Source organism: Galeopterus variegatus, unplaced genomic scaffold, assembly GCF_000696425.1.
Source record: "Galeopterus variegatus unplaced genomic scaffold, G_variegatus-3.0.2 Scaffold78, whole genome shotgun sequence".
Classification (NCBI taxonomy): Eukaryota; Metazoa; Chordata; class Mammalia; order Dermoptera; family Cynocephalidae; genus Galeopterus; species Galeopterus variegatus.
In genome coordinates, this window is record NW_007726189.1 from 776,396 (window position 1) to 798,500 (window position 22,105).

At 38.1% G+C, this 22,105-nt stretch overlaps 1 protein-coding gene across 6 annotated transcripts in view; it reads left to right on the plus strand.

The window, feature by feature from the left end:
- STAU2 (staufen double-stranded RNA binding protein 2) overlaps nucleotides 1-22,105 on the plus strand; it is a 287,804-nt gene that overhangs the window by 88,905 nt on the left and 176,794 nt on the right. For all 6 annotated transcript variants that reach the window (XM_008578926.1, XM_008578952.1, XM_008578934.1 and 3 more), the window contains 3 exons: nucleotides 17,947-18,106; nucleotides 19,358-19,465; nucleotides 21,592-21,804. In XM_008578926.1, coding sequence (XP_008577148.1) covers nucleotides 17,947-18,106; nucleotides 19,358-19,465; nucleotides 21,592-21,804 — 481 coding nt within the window. The remainder of the gene's footprint in view (nucleotides 1-17,946; nucleotides 18,107-19,357; nucleotides 19,466-21,591; nucleotides 21,805-22,105) is intronic.

Here is a 22,105-nt window from a genome sequence, read left to right on the forward strand (position 1 = left end):
TTTGGTGGTGTACTTTCTTGATTTTTTGTATTTCTGGTATCTTTTTTTTGATGTTTATTCATTGTGGCAGGGGGTTTCACAGTCTGCTCGTTTGAGACTATTGACTAACTAAGATGTTGCTGTGGTTGCCAATTTGGTATGGCTACCTCTGTGACTGCTCAGTTGGCCTCTAGTGCCTTGTGTGTGTGGTTGCCTCAGGTCTTAGGCCTCTCCGGGAAGCCACCTCTCTGGTCAGCTTGGACTCTGCTGGGCTGCTGGATCACGGGGTGGTACTACAGGGTGTGTGGTCTCTGCTGAGCTTCCACTTCCCGTGCCGGACTTCTCCCTGTTCTCTGCGCTCTGGCCCGGGCTGCTGGATCCCGCAGTGGCGGCCCCACAGGGTGTGTGGTTTCTGCTGAGTCTCCGCCTCCCTAGCCGGATGTCTCCCCACTCTGCGTGCACTAGGCTGGGCTGCTAGATCTCTCAGTGGTGGCCCCTCAGGATATGTGTTTTCTGCCGAGTCTCCCCCTCCCTAGGCGGACGTCTCCCCGCTCTGTCCGCACTGGGCTGGGCTGGGATGTGTCTTCTGCAACCCTCGTCTATCGGCAGGGCCTTCAAGTCCCTGCTCGGCACCACCTCGCTCAGGAAGTCTTCCAGGTTTCTGCTAGGCGCAGAGAACCAGTCACTCTGGGTGCCTTTGTAGCACTGTGTAGATCCTTCTCGGGACTTATCACCTTCCTCCTGGTATCGAGGTTATTTGTGTACTTGTCTCATCTCCCACACATGAGCGTGAGCTCCTCGGGGGAGGAGCCCGCAGCACACGGTTCACCTTTGAATCCCTCCGGCGTGGACCGACTCTAGTGCCTGCCCACAGAAAGCTCTCCAGCAGGTTCAAGCGAACTCGGGAATGCTCCGACCACACTATTCCTAACCAGAAATCGGTTAGTCATTTTTCCGAACTGGTGGCCTCAGAGATGGTATCTGCCTCCCGGTAACAGGAAGTTTACCGGGGGCTGGAGCCCAGGGTGCGGTGGAGTGACAGCCCACCCTGCACCTCCCTGCCCTCCTGACACTGGCCAGGGACGCCCCACGCCACCAGCCCCGCCAGAGAACCATGGAGGGAGTGGGAGGGGAGGCCGGCCCCCAGGGCCCGGGACGCCCTGCACCGGGGCAAGCAAGTGGGAAGGCTCAGTGAGGAGCCGAGCCGGGCGAGGAGGACAGGCCTGGCCGAGCCAGGCCGGAGCCGTCACCACCTGAGAAAATGGAGGCAGCCCCGGGGCCGGTGAGTGGCCCGGTGGGGCAGGTGGAAGCTGGGTGGGTATCCACCGTGCGAGCAGGGCCGAGCTGGGGGTCACTCACGGGGCTGGGCCGGTCCGGGCGGCTCCCTCTCTGCCTCTGCGTCATCGCCGTCCCCGTCCTTGGCCGCCGCCGCCTCGGGCTGCTCACTCGGTCCCGCGGCGTGGCTTGGACGCTCCCAGGAATCTTCTTTTATGCCGGCCCGAAACCTCGAATCCTGAATAGGGTGCTGGCCGCCTTCAGCGTGGCCCCGGCCTCCAGGATCCTGGCAGCGTTTACAGCGGCCCCGGCGCCCTGTTCCCTGTTTAGAAACTCGCTTTTGCAGCTAAGAAACAGTTCTTTTCCTGCTCCACCCTTCAAAGCTGTTGCCTGCTGTAAACGAGGCAGCCTCTCCTGCCGGGGGCAAAGTGGCAGTCAGCCCCCACGACCGGCCACCAGCAGCGGTCCTCCCTTAAGAGATGGCAAGAGGAAGGTCCACAAGTTTCCCAGCTGCCGAAGGCCCAATGGCTGCCTTTTCCACCTCAGCTACTCAGCGCCAGCCACCGCAGCCACCGCAGCCACCGCCATCTTGTCCTCTCAGTACGTGGGAATCCACAGAGATGTTCTGGAGTGCTCTCTGAGTCGAGCGCTGGCCGCTCCGTCCCGGGCCGGGGACCGGGGGCTAGAGTCATTTTAATTATGACTCCCACAAGAGAAAATGAATCCAAATTCCTCTTATACCCACTTCAGATTAGACAAGTGTTATGCACTGAATGTTTGTGTCTGCCCAAATTCCTGATTTTCTTTTTTCACTCTCCTCCAGTATCTACCTGTTTTATTTACTCTTCAGTACCTTCAGATGATCGTGTTTTATATTTTGTTCAGATTTTATAGTTTCCTGCAGGAGAACTGGTCAGTCAGAGCTTACTTAACCATACTGGAAACAGGATTATTGTCTCATTTATTTAAGAACTGTTTAGTATTCCTCTGTGTGATTGCTCCAAATGTTGTATTCATGGATATTCAGTTGTTTTGGATTTTTTGCTGTTACAGTGTTGAAGTGTATGTCATTATATGTACATTTTAGCAACGTGTGAGATGTCCTAGGTACTTGGAGTGCATCAATAAATAAAACAGAAATTCTTGCCCTTATGAAGCTTATGTTCTAGTGGGAGGAGTCAGATAATAAAAAATAAATATAATAAGTATGTTTTATAGTAGATTAGAAAGTGAAAAGTGCTATGGACAAGTGGAAAAGTAGAGCAGAGTAAAGGGATGGGGATTACCATTTTAAATAAAGGTTCTTACTGAGAAGGTGAGATCGGAGCAAAGACTAAGGAGGGGAGAGAGAGTAAGCCTTGAGGATGTATGGGGGAGAAGCAAGTGATCAGCCATTGCAAAGGTCCTGAGGTGGAAACATGTCTGGTGAGTTTGAGGAACATGTAGGAGGCCAGTATGGTTGGAGTAGAGTAAGAGAAGTGGTGAGCGGTATAAGATGAAGTCGGAGATACGACAGGAAGCTGGATTTATGCAAGGCCTTGTGGGCCGTTGTAAGGACTCAGTTTTTACTCTGAGTGAAGTGCAGACCCATTGCAAGTTTTGAGCAAAATAGTGACATGACCTGACTTACATTTTGAAAGGACTGCTTTGCTGACTAAGAGAACATTTAAGATGTTATTACAATAATCCAGACTAGAGGTGAGGCTGTTTTGAATGTTTTGGAATTTTTTTTGGCCAATATAGTTAGGTGAAAAATGATACTTCTTTGGCATTTTAATTTGTGTTTCTTTAATTGAGAATGAGGTTGAGCATCTACCTTCTCATATGTGAAAAGTCATTTATATTTTCTGTGAACTGTAAGTTTATAACCTTTGCTTATTTTCCAATTGATTTAAGGGTCTTTTTCTTACTGATTTGTAGTCAGTATTTTTAGAACTCCTCATGTGCTTCTAATGAATAGACGAGGATGAAAACTAGTGATCTAGCCTGTCCTCATCAATATCATGCAGCTGCCTCAAGGTCAGATCACACCCAGTGTTAAGAAGTACTTGGAGACTACAATCGCAGAGTGGATCCACTCCCAGTACTTCCCCAGCCAGATCCCACACTCATCTTTTCATTTCGATTTGCTTTCTCCCACATGGCTGAGAGCCTGGCCCTTGCTAGTCTGATTTCCTCCCTTGCAACCATTCATTCTCACATGTTGTAGTTAAGGAGAGCTGTCAAGCCAGTCTACCTTCATTTGAAACTTGGCTTCATCTAGGCCCAGTTACTTCAGTTTGCTCAACTGTGAAATGGAAAAAATAGCAATAGGGTTTACCTCATAGGGCTGTTGCGAGAATTAGATGAGTTACTGTACGCATAGTACTGGCATGTAGTAAACTGCTCAGTAAGTGTTAGCTATGATCACTCCCTCATTTAACAGATGTTTATTGAGCTCCTTCTAAGTGCTAGATATCATACTAGATTTCAGACACGAGGGCTGCAGTGAAGGGGATTCCCCTTTTTCCTGTGTATGAGCAGAAATTAGTCTTCTTTGCAGCCTTCCTAGAATACCACCCTTGGAATAGTATGTGAATCATTTACTCTAAACTTTTCCCTTGTTGAAGAATTATGTGGTCTAATTCAGGGTTCCCAAGCATTTGCAGAGGAGTCCTGGCCTTCTTAAATTTGAGAAGTAAAAGGATATACTTATTTTGATTTTATTAGAACTACATTTTGATAAAACAAGAGTCAAGTGACAACTAAGATCTCAAGTTTAGTTCTTCATCTACTTGGCTTCATCATGAGTTCACCAGCTCTGAAGTGTTCAGTTTCTGGCCAGAATTTCTTGTGCCTAACTGGAGTGATTTAGCTTCCTGAGAGATCACCATGGTCATGCTCTTGTCAGTCTTGATCACTGTCCTGTTTGGAGTTCTCAGTCTTAGTCTCAGATTGTATTGCAGGTTTTTCTCTGAGTCTTACAGGAAGTGTCGTCCTCTGCAAATAAGATTGTGTGCTCTTAGTTGCAAACATATCTTCTGTTTTCTTGAGTGAATTTTTCAGGAAAATAACAAAAAAAAAAAAAATAAGTAAAATTTGTTCAAGATACATTCTTACTTTACTCCCATGTGGATCTCAAATTTTCAGAATTCTCCATGTTGCATCCTCATATACTTAAGGAACCTTAAACATATGGGGTTTGAATGACTCTTTGAGTTTGCTTGATTTCCTGTCTTTTTCCAAATCAAACAAAGACAGATAGATATTTTTTTTACTATATTGAACTTATTAGTTGTATGCATATTCCATTTTAAAACAAAAATAAAAGTCTTATGTTCTGATCTTTCCTGAATCCACATCAGTTTTTTATGTTGGCTTGAATATTCTATATTTCTAATAAAGTATGATAACAATCTTAGTATCATACCTACTATCATCAAGTATTTTTTGGTCCTTGTTCTCTTGCATGCTTTCTCTCTTTCTTCTCCTTATTTCTACTCTTTCTTACTGAGATGAAAATGTGCAACTTCAGGTCCTTGGCTATTCTCTTTTACTTCTGGGGAAGATTTAGGGTCTTAGGCAGTAATGTTTGGAGTATATATTTAATCATCTCAGGTATTATTCTCATCATTGCTTACTGCTTTTTTCAGTTTTACTGTCCTGGGAGCTTATTATTCATTAATTTCCCAGGCTTTTTCTTGGCTTCAGTTACCAGGACCTTGACCTACTCGCTTTCTTTATTTCCTTATTAGTTGTTGACATTTTCATGTTCTGTGGTCAAGATGCACTTCTTTAAAGAGAAATGAATTACTAGACTCCTACACTATGATTGACTGATGGGTCATGGAACAGTCTATAGAGAATATCACCCAAACATGTAAATAAATGTCCTTTAGATGTAAGACAGAATTTAAAAAATTGTAGTAAAATTTTACTTTAAACTTTTCCAGAGGTTTATTTAGTTGGTTTCTACTGGTTTTTATAAATATCCAAACTTATCAGTGTATCTTCTGCACATGGCCTGGTGTTATGAAATGCATTGGCATTCTTGAATGGCCGGTGAACCAAATGTCAAATTTCCTTGGGAAGTATGAAGCAGTGTTCTCCCTGATGTGATATGAACACTGACCGAGGGTGTCACTGAGCATGTGAAATGAAAGGCTAGAGATCTGCCAGTGTAACTGCAACCCTTTCCTGGGCCTCCCCCAAGCAGACATAATAATGTAGATCTGGTGGTGGCATGGTCCCTAGGTTCTTTGAGGAGCTGGTGGCTAAGGTTATCTTTTACAGGGAATAAGAGGTACTGAAGTATCTTAGAAACAATGTGGAATGTCTAAGAAGGCTGATGGATTAGTTGCCAAGAAGGAAGGAGAGCAAACTATGATTTCCTGAGCCTGCTATGTTTTGGCACACTGTGTGACTTGCCCAGGGTTGCATAGCCAATAAAGGCTGAACTGGCCCTCTAACCCAGGATTGTACGTACGTCTTCAAAGCTCATGCTTTTTCTGCTGCACTGTACTAACTCGTGTAAGAATCCACTCTTTGGGACTGCTAGGATATCATGACACTTATTTCAGAATATCCTCAAAAATTATTTTGTCCACAGAAAAGAATTTGTTGTGTGAGTAAAATGCAGTCTATTACCTGTATTATGCATAGGAATAAACCATCATAATCAGCGGCTGGAACTGTTAGCCTTTTAAAGCTCTAGTTATTACTTCAGTCTCTTCCTTTGTGTAGTTGTCAGACTGGATATCCATGTCATATATTTACCAATATTGTTTCACTTACTTGTTGCCATTTTTTTTTTTTTGCCTCAGAGCACATGGAAAAGATAAAGAGAATTTGATGATTCTCAACTTAGTGTGCATCTTGGAATGAGACACAATTCACACTGACTTATTGATGTAAGCGGTACAAAGGATCTGCATAATTCCAATAAGTCATCTGGTATGAATTGTAATGAAACCCCCAAAATGTATTAGTGATAGCAGAAGAAATTTCTAAAACCTTTAAATGGTTATTGTCAATAATCTGAGACTACTTCCATTGCCTGAAATCTGACAACATATCTCCATGTGACAATTCCAACTAATAAACTATATTTCTACTATATTAGTTTCTATGAAGTCACTTTTAAAACCCTGCAGTTAGGGCTGGTCTGTGGCTGACTTGGTAGAGTGTGGTGCTGATAACACCAAGGCTACAGGTTCGGATCCCATATAGGGATGGCCGGTTCGCTCATCTGGGAGAGCATGGTGCTGACAACACCAAGTCAAGGGTTAAGATCCCCTTACCGCTCATCTTTAAAAAAAATAAATAAATAAAAATAAAAACCCTGCGGTTGTTTTTTAAAAACATACATGTCCTTCTGATGATTGTCAGAATATGAAACAAAATGATTATCCATTAGATTAATTCTTATTGCAGGTAAGAGATTAAAATATGTTTTATAAAATAATTGATCAAATGGACTTATTCCTTGGCATACATATTTAGATTTTTTATTATAATTTTTATGATGTGTTGGAGCCAACATTTTCCTGTAGAAATATAACTCAAGATTTAATATTGGGAAACAGTGGGAAAATGGGATTTAGTATTAAAATATTTGCTTTATGTATGAATGCAGCTAAAGCATAAAGTGAAGTCAAGCTGTAAAAACAATTAGCTGGGAAAATGCCAAATAAATTTTTATATTCCCGGTGAATATCTATTAACTACACATGATTGGTATCATTAAACTATATGCAAATATACAACTAAATTCACTTAGATTTGGGTGAAAGAGACAAAATACTAGAAGTATGCAGTAAGTATAATTACCTTTTGTGTCTCCAAACAAGGCACATTAATCTTTCTGCGATACTGCTGATGTAATGTCTCCGTGTTACTTTTGGGAGTATTTGAAGTGGGCAAGCATCCAGAGTCGATAGTTATTTCTGATCAGCAGAAGCACTGGACTAGATGTCTGGGTTGGACATTGTAACAAAGCAAACAGTTTCTGAAGCTCTTGGAAGATTCTACTGCAAACATAATCATTTATTTGGATTCTTTATTCTAGTCATCACAAAATTAATTTATCCAAAAAGTGTGTAAAACTAAAACACCTTTAAAAAATATAATCTGATGTGTTTGTATTTGCTTTATACTTTTAAAAAACTTCTGAGAAACATATACTTGTGGGCTTAAAATAATGGGGAAACAACTGTTTTAAGTATATTTTAGAACTAGTTTCATAACTCATTTTGTTGCTGGAAAGGACTTGAAAAATTTTCTATGCCAGTGATTTTCAAAGAACATTCTCAGAGAAACCTTAACTAAAGATGATTTGCTGCTGGAATGAATAATGGATTCTTACAACTCAAAGAAAAAATAAGCCATATTTTTCATAATTTTCTTAACTCTTAGGAATTCGCTATTAGATTACTAGTATGCAGTATTTGGTAAGTACATATTAAAAGCTTAAAATCGTATTTCTTTAAAACATTTTATGAATGTTTTTGAAGTGCAAAGTATGTTTTTGTGCATATGTATCTATTTGAAAGTTGTCCCTAAGTAAATATACAGATATGATATTTAGTGAAAAATACAATAATTTCCACCTGGTTTGCCTCTTGAATATGGTTGAGAAAGCTGATACAGACAAAATCATTCATATTTCTGATGAGTTTTAGAGAACATAAGGCTTCTTGCTGTAAGTCCTTATAACTCTGGTGGTTGAAACTTAAATGCAATTGATCTTACTCTAAATCTAAAGATCTTTTCCTCTGTCCACACTATCAGAATTTATTTACTACAAGTTTATAAAAAGTACTTGATAAATATTTTTCAATGATATTGCTTAAAATGTTGATTAATTTTTATTATATTCAAGATGAAAACATTTAACAAGTAACCTAGAGAGTACACAGACTCTTACTTAAGGGAGAATCTTAACTGCAGCCTATCCCAAGGTATGTTTTATAGGCATACATCATAGTTCACCAAAGAGGGGTTTTCATTGCCAAACATATTTAGAAAACATTGTGTAATATAGTTCTGTCTTGAACACATTACAAGTCAGACAACAGAAAGCCTATGAGAAAGCAAATTCATTAACCTTATATCTATGTTAATAATGATACAGTGAAAATAAATTACCCAACACAAGAAGTTAGAAAAGCAATGGAAAATGAATGTAGAAATAGGTTAATTAGAAAGCAGAAGAACGATAGAGAAGACAGGTGAAGTCAATGTTTTTTTCTTAGGAAGAACCAATAAAATATGTAAATATATAATCTAGAAGGTGAGCAAATATGGGTTTAAAACACAAATATGCAAAATATGGCCTGATGGAGGGAACTACAGATGCATAGGAAATTTAAGTTCTCTAAAGGACTACCTTGTTCAACTCATGATCAAAACAGTTTTAGAACTTGGATGTATTGGGTGATTTTGTAAGAAATATAAATGACCAAAACTGACCTTAGAAGCAGAAAAGAGATTTGACTGCCTTAGGAGTGAAAGAATAAGTAGTAATTAAACAGGTAGTTCCCACTACCTTTTCCCACCACCCTGAAGAAAAGCAACTGGCCAGATGGTTTCACAGAGAAATTTTAATGAAACTTTGTAAAACAGGAAACAAATTATGTTGGCCAATCAAGAATAACCTTGATGTCTAATTTAACACTGCCAGTTTAAAAACCAAAAAAGGATAAAACTTCAGATCAATATTATTTATAGAATATCAATGGGAAAATCCTAATTAAAACGTTGACAAACAGAACTTGGCAGTACATTGAAAGAAGAATAACCTTAAAAAAGTGAGATTTATTCCAGGAATGAAAAGTTGTTTTACTGTTAGAAAATATGTTAATATAGTTCACCTTATTAAGAGATGAAAAGTAAAAATTGTTACTTATCTACAAGGATGCTGAAAAGACAAAGAGAATCTATTCTTGACTTTGAAAACTCAATGCATTATAAATAATGGAATACTTCCTTAACATTGTAAAATATAGGGTGTGCTGTGGATGCACACGTACACGCACACATGCGCGCACACACACACAGAGAACGCTCCCTCTCCCCTTCCCATCCCAACCCAATAGCCACACACACACACACACACACACACCCCTCGCTCCCTCTCCCCTTACTTCACACACACACACACACACACACCCCTCGCTCCCTCTCCCCTTACTTCACACACACATACACACACACACACACCCCTCGCTCCCTCTCCCCTTACTACACACACACACACACACACACACACACACACACACCTCGCTCCCTCTCCCCTTACTTCCCATCCCAACCCAATAGCCTGCATTACGCTTAATAAGGATGATGAACTAGGTGCGTTCCCACTGAAGTAAGAAACAAGACTAGAATGTTCTTTATCAACTGCTATTTAGTATTCTTTTGGAAATATGGACCTATAAATACAGTTAGGTAAAATAAATTATGGACAGAAATAGGAAAAATTATAATTTTTTGGCAGATCCTAAAAAAAATTGTCTGAGAAACTGCAAGAGAATCAGCTGAAAACCTGCTAGAGAGAGCAAGAGAATTCAATAAGGGAGATGAGTACAAAGTTAATATTCAGGAATCAAAAGCCTTTACATTCCAAACAAGGGAAGATGATCCCTTTAAGGAGGCAGATCTCAATCTTTAGCACCTATAAAAACCACATAGGCTGTTTGGTGATATACAGATTCCTGGACTCCACCCTAAGATCATCCATGCGGTCATCCCTGAATCTGCATTTTAAAAGGTGTCCCTAAACCCCACTAGGAGGACTCTGATGTTTTCTGTGTGAGACCCACACTTTGAGAAATGCTGCACTGAGGAACCTCAAATCCTGCAGCATCACTCTCTGCTTACTGCTATTTCCCCAGTGCACTCTGTGGTGCCAGTCGTTTTACCTATCTCAGACGGGCATACTGCCACACGCAGTGGGACACTGGCAGTACATGCTGGAAGGAGATCCCACAGGTCGTCCTGCCTAGAACCCTTCTTCATAGTTACAAAGTGGAAACACTTCCAGCACTGCTCTGCTTCTCATCGACCACACAGGATGCACACCTTGCTGATCATGTAACCATCACCACTGTCTAATTCCAGAACATTTCCATTGCCCCCAAAAGAAATCTCATACCCATTAACAGTTACTATCCATTCCCCCTCTTCTTAGCTCCTGGCAGCCACCAGCCTACTTTCCGTCTCAATGGCTTTGCCTATTCTGGACATTTCATCTAAATGGAATTGAACAGTATGTACCCTATTGTGTCTAGCTTCTTTCTTTCAGCATAGAGTAAGTTCATCAGTGTTGTAGCGTACATCCATACTTCATTCCTTTGTACAACTTTGTAGTACTCCACTGTATGGATATACCACATTTTGTTTATCCATTCATCAGCTAATGTACCTTTGGGTTATTTCCACTTTTTGGCTATTATAAATAGTGTTGCTGTGAACATTTGTGTACATGTTTTTGTTTAAACACCTGTTTTTGCTTCTCTTGGGTATATGTAGGAGTGGAATTGCTGGGTCAAATGGTAATTCTGTGTTTGACTTTTTATGGAACTGACAAACTTTTCCACAGCAGCTGTACCATTTTGCATTCCCACCAGATTGTATGAGGGTTCCAATTTTTTCCACATCCTTGCCAAACACTTGTTTCTGTTTTTTTTTTTTTTTTAACAGTCATCCTAGTGGGTGTGAATTGATATGTCACTGTGGTTTTGCATTTCCCTGATGGTAACATCAGCATTTAAGAATGGGCTCCAGAAAGCTGGATTAAGAGAGGGGACAAAGAATGAGCAGAGATATAGCTGGACTTTGGAGTCAACTTGGTTTCTTAGACTTAACAGTCTCCCCAGCATTCCCTTTTTTAACTGGTGTCCTACACATGACCCTTGACCTACAGAGCTCTTCAGAATCTGTCAGATCTCTTATGTCTAGTTAGATTTAAGTTGCCTTGATATTCCAAGTATGGCAAGACTTTCCCAAAGTTTTTAGTTAGTACTTCTGCAGCTTATAGTGGTCATTTATGCAGTTCATTCAGAGGCAGCATAGTTTAGAGGTTAAGAGCATGCGCTCTGGAGTGGGACTCCCTGGGTTCAAATGCTGGCTCATGTTGGGTGACCATGGGAAAATTAGTTAACATCTCTATTCCTTAATTTGCTCATCTGTAAAATGACATTGTGGTCGTTGTGGGGATTGAATGAGATTAGTATCTTAAGTGCTTTGAATAATGCCTGGTACATAGTAAGTGCTTTGCATGTTTTTGCCTTAATTACGTGACAGTGATGTTGATTTATCTAGATATCCATTTAGGGAAGGGGCAAGAATAGGTGTGCATTGGATCCAAGTGTGGTATTGGGGGTGGTGATTGTGTGTTTACAATAATGGGACTCTTTGATAACATGCTCTTCTTTCCATCCTCCTAATTATGTACTTGTGTCAGTGACACAGTAGTAATGATTGATCCTCTTTGCTTATATTCTGTATTCCATAAGTCATTTCACTAATTTATCAAATTTGATTTTGAACACAGATTTACATTTGTTTGAACAGGGACTAGACTTGCTTCAATTAAATATTTTCTTCCATTTTTACTCTAGTGCAAGTAAATTACTATTGTTTATTTTGAAAAACTTGAAATTAAGAAAGAAAAAAGCATCATTTATAATTCTATCCGTTCAAAATGCCTTATCCCAGCTTTTAGTGCAAATCTTTCTGTATTTTTCCCTAGGCATTTAAAAAATAATTACAATAATTCTACAAATAGAGTAGAATATCCTTACACCTCTTTTAAAGCTTATTTTCGGCTGACCTGTGAGTCTTTTCTTTCTTTTTTTTTTTTTTTTGTCTTTTTTGTCTTTTTCCGTGTCCGGCAACGGGATCGCAACCCTCGGTGTTGCTCCCGCGCCTCGCTCAGCCAGTGAGCGGGAACCGGTCTGTATGTGGGATCCGAACCCTCGGGCGGGAGCGCCGCCGCGCTTCCCAAGCGGCGCACTATCCAGTGCGCCACCGGGCCGGCCCTGTGAATCTTTTCTAATTGGTCATAATTTTTGAAATTCCTCAAGAATTGACACTTAGATCCCATAAAAATATTTCTTCAAAATTTATAGATGTGAATAGAGAAAGAACTGTCTCCTGTCTAAACATTTTATATATATATGCAAGTTTGAAACTGTGCCAAAGACTATTTTATAGCTATATGATAAAACTTATTTTTCTATAGCAAGACAAAGAATGGTTAGCAGTGCCAAAAAGTGCAGAGAGAGTCAAAATAATCGACATGTCATTTGAATTCTAAGTTTTGGCTTTAAGAATTCTTTAAGCATAGATTCTGCAAATATTGGACAGATAAGTAAACTGAGATAGAAGGGTTAAGTGACATTTCTGTTTTCAGTCAATTTTAGAAATAAACACAGAAATCCAAAGCTTCTCTTTATTAGATCAGAAGATAACACTTTCATATATTGTAAGACATAAACCTGTAGAAGAGATATGAATGTTTAAGCTGTGTTGAGATTTATGAATAATGCTATCAAATAAAATGAAGTAATTTTCAATTTTTAAGTTTTAATGTTATTTGGAATATGTCTTTCTCACCTTGTAAAAACAATACAGGGAAAGTGGAGATGTAGGAGCATAAAGCAGCACAGAGTGGTACGGAGGACACATGGATTTTAGTTGTTTAGAAAGATAATACAAAATGAGTCCATAAGGAAGGCATTAAATGAAGTAACTTTAGGGAGGATGACAGGGATATACAGCATAGAAAGTTGTTATAACTAACAATCAAATATAAGAGAATGTAAAACCTTCACTCAAAAAACAAAACTGTGTAAGGAATGTCAAGTATTAATTCAAAGGAACCAAATATGCTCCTTTCTTTATTGTTGTATTGACTTGTGATATCTTGAAGATAGGCCAAATCTAAAGACTTTTTGGGGATCTGAGAAAAGGAAGCTTTTATTTTATTTGTTTATTTTTTACAAGACTTCCAGGAGATAGAAGGCAAGGAGGCATGGATAAAAAGGCCTTGCAAGCAGCTTTTGTATAATTTAGACTCATTAGGCAGTGTAGCACATAATACCCATTGTTCTGACTTTTCACTCTGACATGTCACTCAGTTGTGTCTAGTTTTGATTTGACATGCTGTGGAAACAAGATTTCATTGTGGAGTTGTTTGTTTCAGCAGCCACACAGCAAAACACTTCTGAGGTCTATTAGTGGACCTTAGTTTAGAACCCTTGCATTAGATTCTCTGGCCAGCCAAGGAGATAGCCAATTTAATAATAATAATAAACTCCAACAATAGGAGAGGATAAAGCAGATTTTTAGGAAACTCCTTAAAGTTTCTTGAACTCTGAAGTTAGGCAGATTTGAATTTGACTCCCAGCAACTCTGTTGGGAAGATTTATTACCTCTCATGGTGACCTTGGGAACATCTCCTGTCTCACTAGGCTGCTGTGAGGATTAAATGAGAAAGATATAAAAGACCTAATCATGGTGCTAAAAGGAATGTAGTCGTATGTAGTCCCTTGCTTGAATGGAGTTTGCAGCAATTTTCAAGCCGCATAGGCCACATTATGGGATGTGGTGATATCCTGGTACAGTGGTTCTCAGACCTTTAGTGTTCAGGTAGTGACCAGGGAAACTTATGATTAGAGACTCTGATTCATCAGATTAGGGTTGAAGGACAGGAATCTGCATTTTTAACAAGCACTCACGATTCTGATGAAAGTAGTATCACACTTTGGAGCCTGTGGGTAGGAAAAGCCATTTGACCCTGAAACTTAAATAGCCTGGATAGGTGAGTTCTCATGGCTCATCTTTTAACAGTAGTCAGTACTGGTATCTAAGCATTGACTCCAAAATTTTAATTGAGAAAAATTATTCAACATTAGCTATGTCTGATTAGGTAAATATATACTAACTTGTATGGATATGTACATTACTTATTATAAGTACCTTTCCAAAAGTGAGCTTAATTTTTGAAATGAATAAAAATGAATTAAGTAACTCCATTAAATAGAACTAACCCTTCAAATTAATAAGCTTTGGGTGTTTCTTTACCAGGGGAAATAAATATTTACAGACAAGAATCTAATGCACAAAAACATTCTGTATCATCTCTCCTACAGTTCAGTCTGGATGCCATTAATGAGAGTGCTCTGGTTAATCTTAATTGTCATGATATGAGGAGATATGATGTATAAGGTATTCAAACCATGTGGGGTATATTATTAAGAATCATTGTTAAGTAAGAGGATGAAGTGAAACTGAAATGAAACAAGTCAGGCGTCTGGTCTCGGTATTTCCTGTTGTTAGTACTAGAATCTTTTACCTTTTATGTTAAAAATACAGCACACTTAATTTTCCCTCTGATATTTATGCAATATAATTTATATATACATATATATCCACATGCATGCACATACACGTACATAGAGCCATATTTGATGACCAAAAAGGAAGAGGCCCCAAGGGCTCTTTAGTGTGCAATTAATATTTTGGTCAGAGAATCAGCAGATTGTTTCAGTATGGTTATGTGTTATGACATCATATTCCAGTAAAGTTATAATGAACAGAAATTTTGTTTGTCTCTGCGGCAAACCGAAATGAGTTTTGTAATTGTCAGCAGGCCTTAGTGATTATAGTGGCGCCCACTCTCTCTACCATAGTTAAAGGTCTGTTAGCATTCCAGTTGTAGACCTCTATTTTCAGAAGTTTATAATTAATTGTAAACATTTGCTCTATGGTGAAAACTTGCCACATAAGATCTCAGTTCAGGAGTAAACTTCTGATTTCAGGTTGTTTGTCTTAAAATTTTATGGTAGAACCAGTTAAAAATATGCATAAAGTTCTGTGGAGGTGGGAAAACTAAATATTATGGGTACAGAGGGGAGGTAAGCTGCATTATTCATATTAGTCTGTCGAAGTTTCTGCATTAAAGGGATCTAAAATAGGTAATATGATATTGTGCACTTTGGAATACTATTGTAATCCATGAGCAAAAAAGATTGTGGTTTTTAATGCTTAAGTCTTTGCATGTTAAAATAGTCCTTTACTATAAGCGATTTCTTCATTTAACTTTTTTGTATTTGCTAATTAGAAAATGAGAACATGTAACTTACATAATAAAAGCACATTTAAAACACTTTATCTTAAAACAAATTAATAAAAAACTGTAGGCCAAGTTTTTAAGTGGATTTTTAGTAAAGCCTGTAGAACAGTGACTTCTATTTTTCATTCTCAGGATTTCTCCACTTCATTGGACACTGTTGATTATCCCTTTCCCTGACATTGTGTTGTAATTTCTTTTCTAATGCTGACCTTCTTTCATCTCCTTCACTGTCATCTATTGTTTCCTGTGCACTTTGATCATAGGCATCAATCAGATCCCAGCCTTAGGCTCTTTTTGGTTCCTTTACACTTAGCCTTTCCAGGTGCTTACTCACTCACATGGTTTCAATTATTGCCTTGCACATCTGCATCTTCAGAACTGATCTACGTCTCTTAGTCCTTCACCCTCAGTAAACCTTCATTGATTAGCCCCATCTGCCAAGTGAGTTCTTACATGATGTGCTCTGTCCAGTTTATCTCAGGTTGAATATAGAATGCCCACTACTTGGATGTCCAATAGTGATCTAAAGCATAGTAGGACCTCAGCTGGACTTCTTTTTGCTTGAAAAAACAAACATTTTTAAGCACTGGAGTGATTTTCAACCTAATTATTCAGCATTACGATTATAAATCCGCCATTTCATCAAAATTGATCCTATTTGTTCTGCTAAATTGCTGAATTCAGTGCTCATATTTCTCAATCAGCATTTTACTTGACCTGTAGTAGCATTAGATACAAGCAATTCCTCCCTCTTCTGTGCTTTATTTTTTTCCCATCTGGCTTTCAGGAAGGACACCAGGCTTGCCTCCCGCAGAGTTCTCATTGTTTTATGGCTTTAAGTACCATCTATATAGTGATGATTCCCAAATTTTATCTCCACCCTTGGACCTCTTTCCTGGAATTCAGACTCATAGATCTGACTTTCCATTTGATATCTCTGCTTGGATGTGTAATAGATCTAATAATTTTAACATCTCCAACACAGAGCTGCTGATCCCCAGTACCGTCAAACCAATCTCTTTTGCAGCCTTCACTGTCTCAGTATATGGGTATTCCACCTTCAGGTTGCTAAGTTCTAAAGTGCTGGGTCATTCTTGACTCCTCTGTCACATTCCATAGCCATCCCTTAGGTAAACCCATCATCTCTACTTTTAGAATTCATCCAGAATCCAGTGACTCCTCATCACTTTCACTGCTGCATCCTAGTTCAGGCTACAATCACCCTTCCCCTGTATTACCGCAGTAGCCTGCTGTTAGATCTTGCTGCTGCACCATTGTTCCCCTGCAGTCTGTCCTCAGCATAGTAATCAGATGATGCTTCCAAAGTATAAGTCAGATCATGTCACTTTTCTGCTGACAACCTTCCAGTGGCTGGACATTTTACTCTGGGTAAAAGTCAGATTCTTACAGTGATTTTTAGGGAAGGCCGTATGGAATCTGGGTGCCTCTTGCTTCTCATCTAGCTTTCCTTCCCTCATTCCCTCAACTCTAGCCAGACTAGCCTCTGAGTCACTTGAACCTGCATGGCAAATTCCTGCCTCAGGGCCTTTGTACTTGTTTTCTCTGCCTCAAATCCACTGTCCCAGACACCTACATGGTTTGCTCCTTCACTTATTTCAGGTCTTTACATAATTGTTACCTTCTCAGTGAAACTTTCCTTGACCACCCTGTTTAAAACCCACCTCTTTGACACTTCTGAACCCTTCCCTTTTTACTTTTCTCTTACCTGTATCTCTGACATACTATATTACACATATTATTTATTTTCTGTCTTCCCACCATAATGTAAGTGCGTTTTTGTTCATTGTTATCTTCTCCTGTCATATAGAAGACATCCCATAAATAATTGTTGAATTAATGGATTTTATTGCATATCCTATTAATTTTTTCTTCTTAATTTCTTTTAGGTTTGTTATTTCTTCTGACAGCCTCTTTTGTCCCCTCATGTTTGCATTATTGCAGTGTTCTAGTCACACCTCGTTACCTCAGGCTCATTAAACACAAAATTGCTAAAATTTCTCAGCTCAAATACATTTTATTGTAATACTTCCTGCTTAAGAATTGGCTTAAATTCCTTATTCTTTCTTATGTTGAATCTAATCTCCTTATTACTTTGCATTGTACTGAGTCCATCTCTCTGTCCCCACATTTCTAATCATAACTGTCTTCTGCTAAAAGCATAGTAATCTGCACGTTGTCGCCTAAGCTGGCTTGCCTGTCCCCAGCCTCTGTAGTAGCTCCCTGTGCTCAGCACCAGATCATTCGTCTCACTTCCCTCAACATCTGATTGAAAACTTCCTACCATAAAGTCTTCTGTGATATAATTAAACAATTTTTACTGTATTACTTTGTTTAATGTCTTATTCTATGTATGTTTTTCATGGAGATCGTACATACTATTATCTTGGCTCACATTTTATCTTTTATAAGTACATTCATGAGATTAAATTTTATTAGGGTTGATAAGAAGGTGTAGTACATTGTATAGTTGATATCATTTTAAACAAATCTTGCTAATGGTTATAGAGTGACTTTATTGAACTAACATTAATGTTTTTATTTTCTTATTTTAGGTATCATTGCCCAATGCCTAAGATCTTTTATGTTCAGCTGACGGTAGGAAATAATGAATTTTTTGGGGAAGGAAAGACGCGACAAGCTGCTCGACACAATGCTGCAATGAAAGCCCTTCAAGCACTGCAGAATGAACCTATTCCAGAAAAATCATCTCAGGTGTGGTGCTGCTGCGTGTAACAGTCTCTTTCTTATACTTCCCCAACAAGATTATTGAGAAGACAAATAAGTGTATTTTATAAATAAAAGAAGTAATTTATTCTGATAGGAACGAATACTGCAGTGATGATCTGCTAAGATTTGCTTCTCAGACTATCTGTCTGCTGTCCTAAACTCATGTGTTCTTGCCAGGATGACCTTACCTTCCAGAACTTTGGTTCACTTCTGTAGTTCACTTCCCAGGCAACTCAGGATTTTGGGATGTGTACAGGATGATAAATAACATTCTTTTGCATTGCATTTAATGCTGTGTCTGTTGAACATAGATTATATTGTGTTAATGTAGAATCAAGGAATTTAAAGTGGAGAGATATTTATGCATTTTTTCAGTCCTGCTTTATTTTATAAATGAGGATATTGAGGCTATTCTTGAGTAATCTTGCCTACAGAGATCTCATTCTTATGACTTCAGCTGCTTTCTCCATTGACTTCAAAATAGTATCTCTAGCTCAGACATGTCCTTTAGAGTAGTCATCTTCCTATTGGACTTCTTCACTTAGTTACGTGGATCTCAATTATTCAGTCTTTACAGTTCCCTTTTGCCCAAACCTGTTGTTCCTCCTTCTTTAAGATTTGTGTTAATGGCAGACTTACATGTTTTCTGCTTGTACACTTTTGTTATAACTCTTATCTGTTTTCCCACTAGACCATATGCTTTTTATCTTTAATAATTATACTATGTTGAGCATATATGAGGCCCTCTAGAAGTATATGTTAAATACATGAATTGGTGCCATTGCCAGACACAGCTCCAACATCCTAGTTGGCATCCTGTACTCTTTCTATAGCATAGTTTTCATAGATCATGTTAGAATACTAGTGGGGGAATTTGTGTGTGTGTGTGTGTGTGTGTGTGTGTGTGTGTGTGTGTGTGTGTGTGTGTGTGCTGTGGGTAGAGATCTCTAACATAAGATAACGGCCTGGGGATGTGGGATAAACTCAATTTGTGTATGGTTGAGTAAACGATTTTCAAACTCAGCTTTAAATGCTTCTTCTTCAAAGAAAAAAACCCTAAAAACCAAATAACAAAACGCCTGGCAGCAAAGCCTTTGACTGCTGTGGTTACATGAGAATCCACTAGATAAAGTCTATGGTTTTCTTATCATATTCTAGATAGGCCCTCTCGATTATAAAATGTATATGAAGTTTGTTATATCAGGATTCAGTGTTCTCCTGTCTGTCTGGGTTTAGAATGGCGAGTCAGGAAAAGAAACGGACGACGACAAAGATGCAAATAAGTCTGAGATCAGCTTAGTGTTCGAGATTGCTCTCAAGCGAAATATGCCTGTCAGTTTTGAGGTACGTGCTCAGGAGAGATCTTCCAATTTTTTCTTCCCCTACTTTGGTTATTTAAAACAGACAAATAAAATTAAGTGGTATACTAGTATCCTGCAAAAGTTAATGTGCTCCTTTAAGCTCAAACTCTATCATGAAATAATATAGGCCCTGTGTAAAATAGAAATCACGATAATGTCTTGGATTACTGCTGAACTGTCTGTCTTTTCTGTATTTATGTACATGATATTTCAATTTTCATAATAAAATTTATTTTCTGGGTATAAGATAATTTGTAGTATCCTGTAAGATTCGGTGTTTTAAGTAGAATCATACTAAAAATATTCAAGTTAATATTTAGTGACACATAACTTGCTTATGTTAATATCCAATTTCTTTTAATTGTGTGGAGGCCAAAATATGTTTAACTTTAACCTTAACTAATAAATCACTGAGAAGTAATGAAGCAGCTCTTTACTTTACAACTAGATAAATATATCCTAAATATATTTATAAAATTATATGAAATTTAAAAGAGAAGACCTTAAAAAATAATTATTATAGTACCTCACTTATTAAGAGGTCACTAATTTTGCAATTTATGTTTGGTAAGTGAGCAAGAACCAGGAAATAATCTGAAACAGTTGTGGAGAATTCTCCTACAGACTGTGTGACATTTAACCATGCAAAGATCCCTCATTTTACTCATTGGCAGGATCATCTGAAATGGACTGAGAAACTGTTTACTTTTTTCTTGGACACAGTTCTAACAAGTTGGGTTATCTGAGTTCTCAGCCGGTAGCAGATTAGAAGTGGCAAAATGAGGAAGGCAGGGAAAGAATATACTCAAGGGCTTCTTGGTTCCACCAAGAATTCGTAAGGAAAATTTGGAAAACCTATTGAAAGTAATTGCATATACTCAAAAATTATCGAAATATCAAATCTTTAAAAGACTGCAATGATTAGAAACAGGCAGTTTTATAAGTCTTAGAAGTCCTTGGGGACACGAATATATTATAGTGTAGAATATTTGCTGATCAAAATGATGATCTAATGTGAGCAATAAAAGGTTTAAATATATGGTATTCTCTATTAAGTCAGTAAAATATATACTTTTCTTTTAGTTGAGGAAGATGTCCATCAAAATGGCTAAAAATAAACAGTTTAGGTGTTTAAACTAGTAAGCTTTAGTTAGAAAGAATGCTTATGATAAATTCTTTATTCCTAACAATGTTGGATTATTGAGATAACGGATTGTTTGCATACCTTTTTGTACTTGTTAGCCAATATTAGAAGACAATCTCAATATGATATTAAATAGTAGGCTAATTAAATAGGGTGTCTTCTATAGCTCAGAAGTTTGAAGGAGACTAAAATTTTGAATACTCAGGTTTTGGAAGGCAACTTTCCTCTGAAAGCTGGCATAGTTAAAAAGTAAGAGTGGTTCAAACAGGATTTAGGAGCATTCATAGCAGACAGATTCATAATTCATTACTCTAGAAAGGTAGGTATTTTTGTGGCATATCTGCTTACCTTTTAAAGGTCATTTCATAAGAGTAAATATTTCTTTTCTGTAAAACAGCCTTTGAGGTCTCTGTAAAATAGATTAGTTTACAACCATCAACGGTTTTTGAGAAGCTTCAGCAAGCAGGATGCTTTCTGGGTTATAGAGCTGCAATAAGACATAGTCTTTGTCCTCCAATAACTTACTTTTACATAGGAGAAAATTAGATGTGGATGCAATTATATACAAATTATTATTCTAGATGGCTTACCTAATATGGTATCTAGTCTAATATGGTATGTTTTATGTTTTTAATTTTGTGTTTCATAAGACATGGGGAAACCATAATTAGAATTGTCTGTTTTAACATAATAAAAAACAATTTTAACTGTGAATTCAATGTATTTGTTTAAGTTTTTTTTCAGCCTCAGTTCATTAAGCATCAGAAGTATCATACATGAATATACTGATATATGATATAATATATTCCTGATAATACCTTCATAGTAGCTTTCTTAAAGAAATTCTATAATTTGGCATAATTCTTAATATCAATTTTGATTATGATATGAATATTGAGATTCATGCTATAAAAACACATCTTCAGTGTCTGTACATTGTTTAATATTTTACTTATATTTAATAGGTTATTAAAGAAAGTGGACCACCACATATGAAAAGCTTTGTTACTCGAGTGTCAGTGGGAGAGTTTTCTGCAGAAGGAGAGGGAAATAGCAAAAAACTCTCCAAGAAGCGCGCTGCAACCACTGTCTTACAGGAACTTAAAAAACTTCCACCTCTTCCTGTGGTGGAAAAGCCAAAACTGTTTTTTAAAAAACGCCCTAAAACAATAGTAAAGGTATGTATATGCTTGTGAATATCAGTTTGTTTTAATAATAAATATTATAGTGGTTACAGATAAAAGTTTTTCTGTAAGACAGGTCCCTAACCTGTGGATTATATACAGTTCTGGAATCAGGACAGGACATGTGACTATAAATTAATGACAATTCTGTTTTGCTTTTTAAATACCTGTGAACCTGCATTTGCTTATCAAATAATATCTTAGACATTTATAGTTTTTATGGTTTAAAAAGTACTTTTCCATTCATGTCACCTTTAGTTTAATCCTCATAATAATCATGTAAGGTAGATGATCT